Below are 17,149 nucleotides of genomic sequence, written 5' to 3'. Positions count from 1 at the left end.
TGAGGTATCACTACAGATCCTCTTTGAAAATAAGAGGTATTATGAAGAAATTCATGCCAATAAAGTCAAAAGCTTAGAGGAAATAAATTCCTTGAAAACCAATTTATCAAAACTAACACAAAAACAGGAAATCTGAATATCAATTTACATACTAAATAAACTGAATCTGTAATTTTTAAACTTCCCACAAAAAACCCCACCAGACCAAGACGGCTTCACAGCTAAATTCTCCCAAACTCTTAAGAAAGAAACCACACAGACACTTTGAAATAACAGAGCCAGATGGAAAATTTCTCAACTTTTCTGAAGCCACCATAACCCTGATGTCAAAATCAGAGAAAGGCATTACCAAAAAAGAGCATAACATACAATATCCGTCATGAACACAAACACAAACATTCTTAACCAAATTAAAAAAAAAAATACAGCAATATCCAACGAAGTTAATATATCATCACCAAGTAGAGTTTATCTCAGAAATGCAAGGTTAGTTTAACTTAGAAAATTCAATGCAATTCACCCATTAACAGATTCAAGAAAAATATTTAATGATCATTTCAACAGATACTGACAAGTATTTTTTTCAAAATTCAACATCTATTTATGTTTACAACTAGGAATAAACAAAAACTTCCTCAATATAAAAGGCATCTACAAACAATCTTCAGCAAACATCACACTTTACAGTGAATAATAAATGCTTTTCCCCTTAAGATGGAGAATAGGGCAAGATGCCCAATATCACTATTTCTATTCAACATATTACTGGAGGTCTTGGCAATACAAAAAGACAAGTACAGGAAATAAAAGGCATTCAGATTGGAAAGAAAGCAAGCAAGCTGTCTTTATTCACACATGATACCACTGTGTACCATAAAAAAAAATCTTAAACTACAAGAAGCAATAAACCAACTCAACAATAGTGTAGGACAAAAACCAACTGCATTTTTATATAATAACAGTACACTGGAAAATGAAATGACAAACATAATACATTTTAAAATAGCACCCAGAAACATAAAATACTTAGGGAAATTTAACAAAAGATATCCATGACCCTACACTGAAAACTAAAAAGGAACGCTGAAAATCAAGACTAAATAAATAGAAATTCAGAATCATGAATTATTAAGGCTCCATAAAATACTGCCTGTAGGTTTTTTGATGAAAGATCCTGATGAAGGATTAGTATCCAGAATACTTAAAATAATTCCTACAAATAAACTGTTTGTAAAATTTATATGGAAATGCAAAGCATCTAGAATGGCCAAAGCAATTTGAAAAACACCAAGGGCATCATACCACCTGGCTTCAAGACTTACTATAGAGCTACAGTAATAATGATAGTGTGGAATTGGTGAAAGGATAGACAAATAAACCAATGGAACAGAATAAGCTAGAATCAGACCTGCAAATACACAGACAAGTGTTTTACGACAAAGGTGCCAAAACAATCCGATGACAGGAAGGTCCTTTTCAAAAGGGTGCTAGAAATACTGGTTATCTGTATAGGAAAAAATAAATTACACACAATCTCCACAAATCACACCACACACTACCCAAAAACCTTCACAAGTCACAGACCCATTATTAAGCTTTTACATGAAAACATGGGGGGACTTCCCTGGTGGCATAATGGTGAAAACTCTGTGCTCCCAATGCAGAGGGCCTGGGTTCAATCCCTGGCCAGGGAACTAGATCCCATGTGCATGCTGCAACTAAGAGTTCACATGCTACAACTAAGGAGCTGGCAAGCTGCAACTAAAGGAACCTGCCTGCCCCAGCTAAGACCCAGTGGAAGGAAGGGGAAGGGAAGGGGAGGGGAGGGAGGGGAGGGAGGGGAGGGAGGGGAGGGGAGGGAGGGAGGAAGGGGAAATATTTTTGCAACCTTGGGATAGGTAAAGATTTCTCAAAGCAAAGAGTTCTACCAGTAAAATTTTGTTAAACTGATAAATTCAACTTCATAAAAATTATATTCTTCTCAACAAAGGACGCTGTTAAGAAAATGAATAGGCAAACCACAGTTCAGAGAAAATATTCACAATCAACATATACACAATTAATATAGCTGATGAAGGATTAGTATCCAGAAAACTTAATTCCTACAATTCAATAACAAAAAAGCCAACAACATATTTTAAATGAGCAAAAGACTGTAACAGACACTTCACAATGTTAGAAATATAACTGGCCAGAAAGCATATGGAAAAGTGCTCAAGCAACATCCTAGTCAGGATTAGCTTCAATGAAAAACACTAACATAATCAAAAGTTGGTAAGAGGGTGAAGCAACTGGAACTCTCATACGTTGCTAGCAAGAGGATTAAACTACTTTGGACAATTGTCAGTTTTCTTAAAAGTCACACACACACACACACATCATAGACCCAGCAATACCACTCAGAGGTATTTACCCAAGAGAAATGAAAATGTGTCCACAAAAACTCTTATATACAATTGTTCATTACAACTGTATTTACAAAAGCTAAAAACTTTCTGATGATCCACACGCCAGTGTCCTTCAGCATGCATTTTCATGAATAAATTCATGAAATTCTATTCAGATTTCTATTTAAATATTGGAACCAATGTAAAATGTGGCTTTCAGGATGCCACTATCAACAATATCATCCTTAAGGTAAAAAATTTTACATTCTATAAAACACACAGACGGCTATATCCAAGAAATGCTATTTCTAATTCTGCCCACTCCACTTTCGACCAATTCCACCTAAGTTCTTTTAAAATGACTTCCTTTCCTCTTCTCTCTACCCTGGAATCTTAGCAGAATTCTTATGTAATACACCACGTCTGAAAGGATAAACACCAGACAGAGCCTTCTACACTGGGCTTGACTCATCCCCTGCATTCTAACCAAGTACGCTGCTGTTACACTTTTTTAATTCAAAGGTACAGCCCTTAAATACACTCCTGTAAACATGTAAAAGAAAATAGTACAATTCCATTCAGTTCCACAAACGGAGTGGAAATGCTTTAAAACAGGGCTTCCCAATAGTGACCTACGGACAGGCTGGACCAGACAATGCTTTCTTGGGGAGGGCTGTCCTGGGCTGGACATTCAGCAGCACTGCTGGCCTCCATCCACTAGACAGTAGTGGCAACAGCCTGCACGCCTGCTGCCCTCCCCATCCCAATTGTGACAATCAAAACATCCGACATAAAATCACTCACTGTTGAGAACCTCAGCCATCAAAGATTATCTTAACGTGTTTTCCTAAGGTTTCTATGATTCCTTTTGCCTTGGACCTTTTTTCCTCCGAGTTTCTAAACTGTGACCAAATCGTCAAGATTAAATTTAACCATCAATTTATCGGGTATAACCTCTCCCAGCCAGCCCTGTTCCCTGTTGCTTCTCAGCTCCCTAAGCACCTTAGACCTCTGAAGGGTTATTTGTTTGCAAACACTCCCAGTCTGTGAGTTCTCTTAAGGTCAGGCCTTTTAGTCTCTGCTTTACTCTCCCATCCTCAGCGTCAAACACAGTCCATGATTGTTTAGTCGCCTGAACCACAGGTGCTAGAAGATACTTACAAATGTTACTCCAGCTAATGTGCTACAGAAACATTCTTATTATTATTCAGTCCAATTGCATGGGCTTCTGGAAGCGGTATGTTCTCAACTGACTCTTTTAAAGTGACAAAGAGTACAATACCAGGCACGTAGATGCTAAATAAAGTCTCTGGTATAAATGCGTGCTGAAATGTATACAGCTTCAGATACACAGGTGATTTCATCTTCCCATCGTCATCATGAAAATATAAATGGGTGAATTAGAAAAATAAGCATCTTGCCAACATCCTTTCAAGTGCAATATACTAGGAACTAGGCAACATCAAACAAAATAGAACATTTGAAATGTCAGATTAACGAAAGCAAAACGGGAAGCATTTTCTTTAAGCCCTGCCTGGATGCAATGTGTGGGAGAACTTCACGGAATGGTAATTATTTATCAAGCAAGTGTGTGGGGGTCACCGCACAACATAGCATGGAGCAGGCATGCCAGTGAAAGCAAAAAGCACATTATATAACAAAAGTGTTGGGAGGGGGTGGATATTTCACCCTTCAGGGAGGAAAGCTGCATTCTCCTGACAGACTCCAGCTTGCCATGGGGAAAGTAACTACACAAAATGCTCTTCTCCAACCTAAAATCAGTGATGTGACCATTTCAAAGCCCACGGTATTTGAAGTGTGGCTGGCACGAAGTACTGAATGTTTATAGTCATTTAAAAGCCTGATTTTAGTTATGGTAAGTATTCCTTTATTTACAGCAGTGTTCCTTTTTTTTTTTTTAAGCTTTATTGAGATATAATTCACCATAAAATTTACCTAGAGTGTACAGTTCAATGGCTTTTAACATAGTCACAAAGTTGTACAAGCATCACTAAAATCAATTTTAGAACATTTTCATCACCCCTGGGGGGGGAAAAAAACCTATACCCATTAGCCATGACTCTTTTTTTTTTTTTTTTTTTTTTAATTTATTGGCTGCATTGGGTCTTTGTTGCTGCACACGGGCTTTCTCTAGTTGCTGAGAGCGGGGGCTACTCTTCATTGTGATGCACGGGCTCCTCATTATAATGGCTTCTCTTGTGGAGCACAGTCCCTAGGTGCGTGGCCTTCAATAGTTGCAGCACATGGGCTCAATAGCTGTGGCTCACGGGCTCTAGAGCACAGGCTCAATAGTTGTGGCACATGGGCTTAGTTGCTCCGTGGCATGTGGAATCTTCCCAGAACAGGGCTCAAACCCATGTCCCCTGCATTGACAGGTGGATTCTTAACCACTGCGCCACCTAGGAAGTCTGCCATCACTCTTTATTTTCCTCCAAACCCTCAGCACTGGGTAACCACTCATCTACTTTCTGTCTACACAGATTTGCCTGTTCTGGATGTTTCATATAAATGGAATCATACAATATGTAGTCTTTTGCAACTGGCTGGTTTCTCTCAGCAAACTGCTTTCAAGGTTCATCCACGCTGTAGCATGTTGTAGTGGTCTGATATAATTTCAAATCTTCTTGTTTACGACAAAAATAAAGTTTTTAAAAGTGAAGCTGGGAGAGACACTGCTTTTGGAAAGATCCCTGGTGTTCTTACTTGCTGCAAATAATAAATTCTTCCTTATCTCAATCTTTGGCTTGGTTGTGTCTATTGGCTTGACAGCCACCAAGAGGTGAACCCAGTTTTGGGGTACCAGAAGGACTCCGCACCCAGCTGCCTTGGAATTTTCTCTGAATTCCACCAACCGTTCCTTATCATTTCCTGCTTTGCTTTTGGTTTGTTTGGTTTTTTTCTTTGATCAGTGATCTTTGATCTTACTACTGTAATTGTTTTGGGGTGTGAAGAACTATGGCCACATAAGATGAAGAAAACTTGATAACAAATGTGTGTGTTCTGACTCCTCATTTCTCTCCCTCTCCTCGAGTCTCTCTATTGCCTGACATGCAACAATACTGAAATTAGGTCAATTAATAACCCTACAATGGCCTTCAAGTGTTCAAGTGAAGGAAGAGTCACACATCTCACACTTTAAATCAAAAGCCAGAAATGATCAAACTTAGTGGGGAGGACATGTTGAAAGCCAAGATAAGCCAAAACCTAGGACTCTTGTGCTAAACAGTTAGCCAAGCTGGAAATGCAAAGGAAAAGTTCCTGAAGGAAATTAAAAGCTCCATTCTAGTGAATGATGAAGTCAAACAAGTGATGAGGAGACCTTATGACTGATGCGGAAAATGTCGGTGGTCTGGATAGAAGATCCAACAAGACACAACATTCCCTTACACCAAAGTCTAAGTCTAATCCAGAGCAAGCCCTGAACTCTCTCTCTTTTTTTTTTTTTTTCGGGGGCGGCTTTGTTATGGGTATCCTGCTTTATTTCATTTTGTGCTTTATTCACCTTTTACCAGACTGGAAGCTTCCAGGACTTAGCCACTGACATCATATCCAAGTATTAAAACGCATCCATATTCAACATGAAATAACTACATCTTGCAGTAAAATTTTTTGAAAAGACTTTGATAAATTTCAGTTTTTTTAAGAACAAATCATTTTATACAAATAAAAAAGAGTGAAGTTGTTTTTAAGAACAAAGTTATTGTTCCGACATAAAAGTGAAATTGTGAGTCAGGAGGTCATCACCTACATGTGAGACTGCCGAAAGCACCCACTAGTGAAGGGCACTGCTGGGGGCTTACCAATAAGAACACGTGAAGAAGCGACCATGGAGAGGGGGGATTTGGACTCTGAATACGCAGTTTGTGAGCTCCACTCAAGTGTGTTTGGTCTGGGAAAGGCTACCCTCCGCTGATCTAAAATAGCTCTCTGGAGACCTTGGGGCATTAGCTCCTGCTGTGGTGAAAGTGACTCTTTTACCAGCAGTGGTGAAAAGCCATGCAGCAGCACCACAAAGACAATCTTGCCCATCTACACCGGTGCCTTCATTCCCTAGCAACCGGGGACTTTCCACTTTTGCTCTCAATGGGTCAAGCTGTCTCCTCCTAAGACCCAACTCATAGAAAGGTACACCTTCAACTAAGTCTGGACTTCATTCCCTTCGTCTTCCCTTGCCTGGAACAACAGTGTAATTAATCTATCATTGATGATGTTATTTATCAGCTTCTTAAGAGACATTATGGGAGAACAGTTATACTGTAGAAGTCCACCCACTAAAGTGAGGGTTCTGAGCCCCACATCAAGCTTCCCAACCTGGGAGTCCAGCAACGGGAGGAGGAATCCCCAGAGAATCAGACTTTGAAAGCCAGCGGGATTTGACGGCAGGACCTGCACAGGACTGGGGGAAACAGAGACTCCACTCTTGGAAGGCACACACAAAAGTGTGCTCACCAGGACCCAGGGAGAAGGAGCAGTGACCTTATAGGAGACTGAACCAGACCTGCCTGCTGGTGTTGGAGGGTTGCCTGCAGCAGTGGGAGGCAGCTGTGGCTCACCGAGGAGACGGGAGCACTGGAGGCAGGGGTTCTGGGAAGTGCTCACTGGCGTGAAGCCCTCCCAGAGTCCACCATTAGTCCCACCAAAGAGCCTGTAAGCTCCAGTGCTGGGTAGCCTCAGGCCAAACAACCAACAGGGTGGGAACACAGCCCCACCCGCTGGCAGACAAGCAGATTAAAGTTTTACTGAGTTCTGCCCACCAAGTTGGATTAAAGTCTTACTGAACTCCACCCAACCAGCCCAACCCACCATCAGTTCCTCCCATCAGGAAGCACACAGGAGCCTCCTAGATAGCTTCCTCCACAAGAGGGCAGACAGCAGTATCAAGCAGTATCAGCAGTATTTCATCTTGTGGAACTGAAAACCACAGCCACAGAAATATAGAGAAAATGAAAAAGCAGAGGACTTTGTATCAGGTGAAGGGAAAGGATAAAACCCCAGAAAAACTACTAAATGAAGAGGAGATAGGCACCCTTCCAGAAAAAGAATTCAGAATAATGATAGTGAAGATGATCCAGGACTTTGAAAAAAGACTGGATGCAAAGATCGAAAAGTTTACCAAAGACCTAGAAGAATTAAAGAGCAAACAAACAGAGAGATGCAACACAATAACTGAAATGAAAAATACACTAGAAGGAACCAATAGCAGATTAACTGAAGCAGAAGAGCAAATAAGTGACCTGGAAGACAGAATGGTGATCATCACTGATGAGGAAAAGAATAAGGAAAAAAGAATGAAAGGAACTGAAGACAGCCTGAGAGACCTCTGAAACAATGTTAAACGCACCAACATTCATATTATAGGGGTCCCAGAAGGAGAAGAGAGAGAGAAAGGACCCGAGAAAATACTGGAAGAGATTCTAGTTGAAAACTTCGCTAACATGGGAAAGGAAATAGCTACCCAAGTGCAGGAAGTGCAGAGAGTCCCAGGCAGGATAAACCCAAGGAGAAACACGCCAAGACATATAGTAGTCAAACTGACAAAAATTAAAGACAGAGAAAAGTTATTAAAAGCAACAAGGGAAAAATGACAAATAACATACAAGGGAACTCCCATAAGGTTAACAGCTGATTTCTCAGCAGAAACTCTGCAAGCCAGAAGGGAGTGGCATGATATATTTCAAGTGATGAGAGGGAAGAACCTCCAACCAAGAATACTCTACCCAGCAAGGATCTCATTCAGATTTGATGGAGAAATCAAAAGCTTTACAGACAAGCAACAGTGAAGAGAATTCAGCACCACCAAACCAGCCCTACAACAGATGCTAAAGGAACTTCTCTAAGTGGGAAACATAAGAGAAGAAAAGGCCCTACAGAAACAACAACAAAACAATTAAGAAAATGGTAATAGGAACATACATATCAATAATTACCTTGAATGTAAATGGACTAAATGCACCAACCAAAAGATACAGACTGGCTGAATGGATACAAAAACAAGATGCATACATATGCTGTCTACAAGAGACCCACTTCAGGCCTAGGGACACATACAGACGGAAAGTGAGGGGATGGAAAAAGATATTCCATGCAAATGGAAATCAAAAGAAACCTGGAGTAGCAATACTCACACCAGATAAAATAGACTTTAAAATAAAAAATGTTACAAGAGACAAGAAAGGACATTACATAAAGATCAAGGGATCCATCCAAGAAGAGGAGATAACAATTATATATGCACCCAATATAGCAGCACCTCAATACACAAGGCAAATGCTAACAACTATGGAAGAGGAAACGCAAGGCAGAAATAAAGACACAGGTGTAGAGAACAAACACATGGACACCAAGTGGGGAAAGCAGGGAGGGTTGGGGGGAAATGAATTGGGAGATTAGGATACCAAATTGTACACTCTAAATATATGCTGTTTTTTGTCTGTTAACTGTATCTCAATAAAAGTTCTTAAAAAAAAAAAAAGAGAGAGAGACATTATGTATGCTATTAGAGACAGTATGTATTAAGAGACATTATTCATTTTATACGCTACTGGCTTGTGAAATTATAATTCCCTAGTGAACCTGTGTTAAGTAAAATATTGGCAAAGACAATCTCAGGCTCTGAGCATAATTTGCCTCAAAACGAAACAGCATGTATTAGCTCTTCATTTCTGTTTATTGTCTAATCCTATTGCATCATATGGCTATACCACACTTATCTATCTATTCATCAGTTGATGGCGATTTGCGTTGTTTCTACTTTTTGGCTATTAGGAATAATGCTTCTATGAACATTCCTGTGCAAGTCTTTAGGCAGACATGCTTTTCATTTCTCTTATTTACCGTGCTAGGAGCAGAATTTTCTGGGTCATGTAACTTTATGTTTAATTTCTTGAAGAACTGACAAATGTGTTTCAAAACAGCTACACCATTTCAAATTTCCACCATCAGTATGTAAGAGTTCCAATTTCTCAACATCCTCACCAATACCTGTTATTATCTGACTTTTCGACTATAGCCATCCTAGTGGGTGATATCTCATTGTGGTTTAGATTTGCATTTCCCTAGTAGCTAATGATGTTAAGCGTCTTGTGATGTGCTTATAGCCACCTGTATATTTTCTTTGAAGAAATGTCTAATTCAGAACTTTTGCCCATTTTCAATTGGATTATCTGTCTTTTTATTATTGAGTTATGAGTTCTTCACATATGCTGGATACAAGTCCCCTTTCGGATATATCATTTGCAAATATTTTCTCCCATTCTGTGGGTTGTCTTTTCACTTTGTTAATGGTGTTCTCAGGACATGCGTTCATTTTTTTAAATGTCTTCTGCTATCTTGCATTTTATTTATTTATTTATTTATTTATTTTTGGCTGTGTCTGGTCTTAGTTGCAGCATGTGGCATCTTCGTTGCAGCACGTGGACTTCTCTCTAGTTGTCGCTTGCAGGCTCCAAGGCGCATGGGCTCTAGTTATGGCCCAGTGACAAAGAATCTGCCTTTCAATACAGGGGATGTAGATTCAACCCCAAGTCAAGGAACTAAGATCCCACATACTGTGGGGCAACTAAGCCTGTGTGCCACAACTACTGAGCTCAAGCACCTCAGCTAGAGAGCCAGCACATGTGTTCTTAATTACTACCTCTTAACTAAGATAGTCAAAGTAACCTTGCAGTGAACTGAGGGAAAGAAAATAAGGCACACATCCTCCTAACCACTGAGAATCAAAGCAGTAACGGCTTGTTGGAAACCAACCCACCGAGCTAGCCGCACCTTCATTCTCTGTAAGAGATGCCCCAACTATTTGAACAGCACATGGGCTGCTCTCTTTGTTTTCCAGACATTTCCTTGCCTTGGCACTTCTCAGCTTCCCTCGCAGCTACAGATAACCATACAACTCCATTTAGGTCAATGGTATATGAGCAAAAGTAGTGTGTGCTTCCTCTGGAAAGTGTTCCTACCACAAGAGACAATGCTACATAATAAATGGGAGCCAGCATCTCGGACCCAAGGTGACTAGGAAGGTAAACCATACACAGAGGGGACAGTGTTTTACACCAAGGAGCGTATCTACCCTGACCTGATCACCTCCCGGCTTCCTAACAAAGAGAAGACACTGACCTTCTGCACTGTTTAAGCCATCTTATTTTGAGTTTTTCTGTTACGTGCAATCAAACCTGATCTGAATTCATGGGACAAGTAAGTGAAAGCTCTTGATTTACACATACACAGATCAAATGCAAGGCCAGGCTCCGTTCTGCAGTTTATGAAGTACTGCCTGTTGTCACAATGTTACCTGACTGCCTTTCCAACACAAGGAATTAAAAAAAATTAGCAAAGATTGATATCAGGAAAGAAGACAAAATAACTTTACATGAAACATGCCATCAATGGCGAAACTGCCATATATGAAAGTCTGCAACAGGAATTCATACAAACCCCACCAGGAACCCATCTGCAATACCCACAGGCTCCAAATTTGGTTAAGTTTATCTTCTTTCCGCAGAATACAAACACTGGCGCTCACAGTGCTGCAGCGTGTGCGGAAGAAAAGCACAGGTCACGGACCATCGCCTGGCTGAATCTAATCCCGGTCCTGTCACTGCTAGGCAGCAATTCCATTTCACTGACTCCAGTACAAATCTGGTGAATACCCAGCACATATAAAGCACTGTAGTACCTAAAGAGAGGCTCCTACCCTCACGGAATTCATAATCTAACAGACAGAGAGCAGATTACTTATAATTCCCAGTCGTCTGCTTGGCCAGGAATCAGGGAAAGGGACAAAAAAAGAACCTATCTCATTCCAACTCTTCACTAAATAAATGCCTTCAAAAGCGCAGAATTACAGTGGAGACCTCAGAGAACACACTCCCTCTCTCCAGATTTTGCTCCATTAAAAATCGGAGACCAACAGCAACACACTGACAGGGAGGGGTGGCAGCAACCTAAGTGCCCCTAGAAACACTAACCATTGGTAACATCAAACCTGATTAGATGGTCCCCTGTTTAGAAATCAGGAAATAACGCAAACACAACAGACGTCTGTAAGCCAACTTACAGTCACGTGATCCCAAAGACACAAGGAGGTACACACATAAAGATATTTTCCAAGTTAACCAAAGAGTTTTAGAAAAAGACTTACAATGAGCATATATTACTTTTTAAAAAGCATTTACATGATGTTAGCATTTATATGATACGATTCAATTAATATACCTATATAAAATGTTGGGTCCATAAAGAGTGTACATTCTTTCCCCCAAGAATTCTTGGAAATTTTACAAAAATCACTCAATCTCTCCCACCCCTGCACTGTTCAAAATGCCTATCACACATCCCAGAAGCAACTGAGTCAGCAGCTGGATATAAAAACCTGGAGTGCAGGGAAGAGATCCAGGAGCAGATAACAAATCTGGTGAGTCACCAACACGTGGATGGCACAGAAAGTCCTGAGGCTGGACAAGATCATTAGGGCTACAGAGAGGAGCTCTAAAGACGGAGCTCCAGAAAACTCCAACATCACGTCTGGGAAACGAGAAATTGGCAAAGGAGTCCAAAAAAAATGAAAAGCCAGTGGGGTGGGAGAAAAAGCAGGCAGGTGTGACGTTATTGAGCCACATGCAGCAAGTATATCACAGAGGGGAGGGAGACTGGCCACGTGCGATGCTGCTGCCAGGGAAGAACAAGAGGACTGAGAACTGACCACTGGCCGTAGCACAACAAGATCATGATGAGCTTCACAAATAAAGAAAAAAAAAAAAAAAAAAACCCAGTGGAGAGGTGAAGGCAAGGGCCTGATTGAACAGGACCCAAATGAGCACAGGAGGAAGGAAACAGGAGACCTGAATATAAGGACATTTTGAAGAATCTCTGCTGTTTATGGGAAAAGAGAAATGGGCAGCAGACCAAAAGGAAGACTAGTCAAAACAGGGTTTTTTCATTGTGATGATGGTGGTATTTTTTTTTAAGATGGAAGAAATTAAGAGTGTTTTGTACAATGATGGGATTCATCCAGTACAAAGGACAAAACTGGTGTCAACGAGAAAGAAAAGGAAGAACTACTCGAGTGACATCCTAGAGCAGTAGAGAGGGGAGGCAAAGAGGGAATGGAAACAGTTGGACAGAAAGGCTGGCCTCAGTAAGAAACACAGGTGGAGGGAAAGCAGGGTACCGGGCACTGATGATGGAGCGGGTATCCGTGGCAATGGAAGACCTCTTCAAATTACTTCTGTGTTCACAACAAAATAGGACACAAAATCATCAGGAAAGGGAGACATTGCCAGAGGCTTAGAGAAGGAGGAAAATATGAAATATTCATCCACCAGGAGAATGAAGGAACTAAGACAACGGAACATGATTTGTGGTCGGGATTAATGGGATTTGAGGCTGGCAGGCATTGGAAGTAATGCCAGTGAACATGGCTAAATACATCTCTCTAGGAAGAGAGAAGGCAGAGGTGAATCTTTGGTTGGAGCTGTGCAATTACAATAAAGGCAGGGAAGGACAATGGAGTTAAGTGTCTTGAAAAGAGTGACATTAATGAATGATTGAAATTTACACTTGGTAAGGAAAGAAGTGAGGGGCTGAGAACAGTAGGATCAGTTAATTGTAGGCCTTGATAGGGAAGCTAAGGATATTTACTAACAAAGAACAGAAGGCAGTGTCAGAGGGAGAAAGCTTTGCAATTGAGATGACAGAGGGGGTGTCCGTCCTCGTAATGACAAGATCTAAAGAGTGAGCTAGAGAGGGAATGGTTGAGGGCAGGTGAAGATCAGGTGACTGAAGGACAGAAGTCCAAAAGAAAGAAGCAAAGTCCTACATGAATCATCTGCAGTGACACTGAAAATGACCAAGAAAAGTATAAAAGGAAGAGAACTGGGATAGACCATATAAGGAACTAAAGATTCTAAATGCACAAGAGTGAGTCAAAAATTATCTGCACTCTGGTTACATTAGAACTTCTGTTGGCCGCACTGTCTCATTAGCACTTTGCATTCAAGGCTACTGTCTCCCCAGTCACTGCTCTGCAGGTGTGAATGTGTTACATCAGTTCATCTGTAGCTGCGGTGCGAGCACAAATGGATGCCCCACTTGTGATCTGCATGAAAGAAGAGCAGTGTGCAGGGCTTCGGTTTTTTGTGGTCTGAGGGTGCACCTGGTGCCGTTATTTATCGAAGACTTCGTGCACAGTATGGAGAAAGGGTTTTGTCTCAAAGAAGTGTGTATGAATGGATAGAGATACTTATTGAAAAGCGGAAGCCTAAACTTCAGATTAAATGCAGAGGACAGCTATCCAAGGGCGTATGATCTTGCATGACAATGCACGTCCACACACATCTGCCCACACTGTCCAAACTCTGCAAAGACTTCGTTTTGAGGTGTTAAAGCATCCTCCCTATAGTCCTGATCTTGCTCCATCGGCCTTTCACCTGGTTGGTCCCCTGAAAGCAGCCCTACGAGGATGAAGATTCACTTCTGAAGAAGAAGTAAAGACAGTGGTGCATTCGTGGCTCACAGCTCAGCCTAAAACATTTTTGAATGAGGGAATATGAAAGCTTACTGACAGATGCACAAAGTGTATTAAAAAGCAAGGAGATTATGTCGAAAAGTGATGTATGTGTCTTTTCTAAAAGTTAGTTAAAATAAAGTCTACAGACAGAGTGCAGATAATTTTTGACTCACCCTCGTAGTTCCAAACATGGAAAAAGGTAAGAAAGATACAGACTATAGAGAGAGACCAATCTAAGGGTAAACCAGGCAAATGGACAGAGAAACAAAAACAAGACTGGGATGGGAAATGACACACAGGAGCAATAGCTGAAGATGGACAGGTCCCCAAATTAGAGGAGAACCAGCCTGGTTCACTGTGGTGACAGTCAAAGGACGGGAGAGTTGCAGGAGGTAGAAGGTAAACTCCAAGTCCAATGCTGCTGAAGTGGCCAAGTGCTGCACCCAGTTTCCTGCTGGGTGTATTACTGAACGTCCCAAAGCAACCTAACTCAACAGGACCACAACCTAGTTCATCATCTTCCTCCATCCCACATACCTCCTGTGTTTTCCATCTTAGTAAACGGCACCACCTAGTTGCTCAAGCCAGAAACCTTCTTCTCCTTCACCCTACACTCTAGCATCCAATTTCTCTTTAAATTTGTCTCTAAAAGTCTCCCTCGCACAGATGCCCTGGGCTCCATTCCTGTTCCACTATCCCAATCCAGAACCCTTCTAACCACTCCTGCCACTTCTAACTTTTCCTACTCTACCAGAGTGAGTTCTGAAAAATATAAATCTATCACTCAGCACCCTGCTTAAAACCATTTAACAGATTAAGCTCAAAAACCTCAAGACCAGGTCCTCGTCCCCTTCTCAAGCCTCGTCACCCATCCTCCCTGGCGCTCTGCTCCAGTGATGCTGGGTGTCCCGCGGGGGGGCCTCAAGTGGACCACACTCTCTCGTCTCCAGAACTTCACACATATTATACTAATCATCCTGCCTGGAATGTGTCTCAATCCAGGAAATGCCAAATAAACCTTCAGTTATCAATTTAGACGTCAGATCCTCCGTATGCTTTTCTTGAATCACTTAGACTAGGTTAGTGGTCCCCCTGCACCCAGTTTCTGCAAAGCAGCTCTGAGCATCAATGGAAATACACTGGAGATTTCTGCAAGAAGAAGGAAGCCAACAGGGTAAGGATTCAGACCCCCTACCCCACTTTAATGAGAGAACTGTCTTTTTTTCCTGTTTCATATATGCATAAATGTAAAGTTTTGAAAAGAAGGCATCCTTATAAAGCAGTTTGAAAACCGCTACACTAGATCATCTCTAAGGTCCCCCCAGTTCTGAGAGTCTCCTTACAAGATATTATCATGATGGAAATAACTCCATAGTAACCCCTCGTCAATCTTTGCAAGGGGTGGAAAGTAGTTACAATTATAATAAAGATTCCGACTGAAGAAGAGCGTTTGGCGTGATCCAGGTCTTAGAGAAAAGACAGCGCTAGATAAAAATAACACGAATTGTGTTAAAACAATATACAGAAGTACTAGAATTACCCTTTCAAAACAAAGCAGATTAACCTCATTTAACACATTTTCTAGCAGACATCATTGCTGACTCGCCTCTATCAATTATTTAGCAAACAACAACTTACAGGGTTATACTCTGATGCCTGCAGTACAGTGGTTAAGAGCTTGGGTTTTAAAGGCAGATGCAAGAGTTCAAATCTCAGCTCTTCCACATACTAGCTACGTGACCTTAGGAGAATCACGTAACCTCTCTAGGCCCCAGTTTCTCTCCATATAATGAGAAAGATAATCTCTACCTGCTAGAGCTGGGCTGAGAATGAAACAAGCACAGAAGAATTCAGAACACTCTCTGGCAGTTAGAGAAAACTCAAGAAAGCCTTCCAACAGGTGTATGCACACATATTTACACTCAAGTTGTATTACACAGCCCGAATCTCTTCTTAAAGTGTTTGAACCGGTCCTAACTGGCTTGAAATTTAACCTCTTTCACAATGACGTTGCGTGCTCTTTCATTTTTTTCCAGTCTCAGCAAAATGCTTATTAAACCATTTGTCCTTTTCACGGTAGTGCCATATTTATCATGGTGCATAAGAGCACATTTTTATATATCTGGTCTTCCATTCATTTATTGGAAAGTAAAGCATAGATCTTCCCCCTCTGCCCTAACCCTATAGAGTCAGATATATCACCTGAGGGAAAAGGACGCATTAATTATTTTTGTATTCTTGGGTGCTGACCTGAAATGAACTTGTGTTTAAAAAAACCTTTTACTGTAAACTTTTATTATACAAATAGGAAACAGTGTTATCTAAAGACCACTGTGGCCAAAACCAGAGCCGGTAGGAACCTCCATACAGTCGGCCATTAAAAAAGAAATATTCTGCAAGTGCCATGATTTTCCTCAGGGCTACAGGAGGACACAGAAATAAATGCCAGACAAGCAGTAATACTGACAAACAACCTTTGTTTCCCTTTTTATTTTTTTTTACTTCCTTCTCTCCAGCAAAGATTCTTTTCTAACTACATAACTAGAAGTCATACCCCAAGAAAAATAACTAGTCTTCGAATAAACAGAGTTAGTCTATGATCCCCCACCACACACAGAGTATACACATGGAACCCCTCCCCCCAAAAAATGAATACTATTCTGTATTAACAGCCACAATCACCTCTTTTTAGCTTGGTCACCTTCTTCCTTACTTTCACGTATTACTCTTTTAGTGCCAGAAATCAGGCTTCAATCAACAATGAAATGCTCCAAGGTCATTTTTTAAGTGACAACACTAGTTAAAATGACTCCAAACTTCAGCCAAGACTAAGCTATCACTGCACAGATAAACAGGGTGACCAAAGACGAAACAGCCCACAATGAATACATAGCCTGGAAAGATAACAAGATAACATTCTTCTAGGCCACAGAAATCTCAGTTGCAACTAACTTGTATATTTTTTAAATGACTCTTTCCACAAAGTCCAGTGATTCCAATAACTTACCGGTCAGCAGCTTCTACATCAAAACAAAACCTTCTGTCAATGGAGTCGGTATGTCTTCTGGTACATTCTTTCAAAAAGAACACCTCTCCATCCCCCTGCAAAGAATCATTTTAAACATTCTCAAAAACTACAGTATAAACACATACAGAGTTAAACATCCTATATTTGATTGGGGGGAGGGGGAGACAAGGTTCAGATTTTAGCTTCCTCCATCCTATCTGCTTTCAAACC

At 40.9% G+C, this 17,149-nt stretch overlaps 1 protein-coding gene across 2 annotated transcripts in view; it reads right to left on the bottom strand.

Annotated features, from left to right (window-relative positions):
* The window catches only part of ARHGAP10 (Rho GTPase activating protein 10), a 322,934-nt gene that overhangs the window by 168,147 nt on the left and 137,638 nt on the right, over nt 1-17,149 (bottom strand). For both annotated transcript variants that reach the window (XM_057726057.1, XM_057726056.1), the window contains one exon: nt 16,919-17,013. In XM_057726057.1, the coding sequence (XP_057582040.1) occupies nt 16,919-17,013 (95 nt within the window). The remainder of the gene's footprint in view (nt 1-16,918; nt 17,014-17,149) is intronic.

Source organism: Hippopotamus amphibius, chromosome 3 (genome assembly GCF_030028045.1).
Source record: "Hippopotamus amphibius kiboko isolate mHipAmp2 chromosome 3, mHipAmp2.hap2, whole genome shotgun sequence".
Classification (NCBI taxonomy): Eukaryota; Metazoa; Chordata; class Mammalia; order Artiodactyla; family Hippopotamidae; genus Hippopotamus; species Hippopotamus amphibius.
This window is presented reverse-complemented; position numbering and strand designations above follow the sequence as displayed.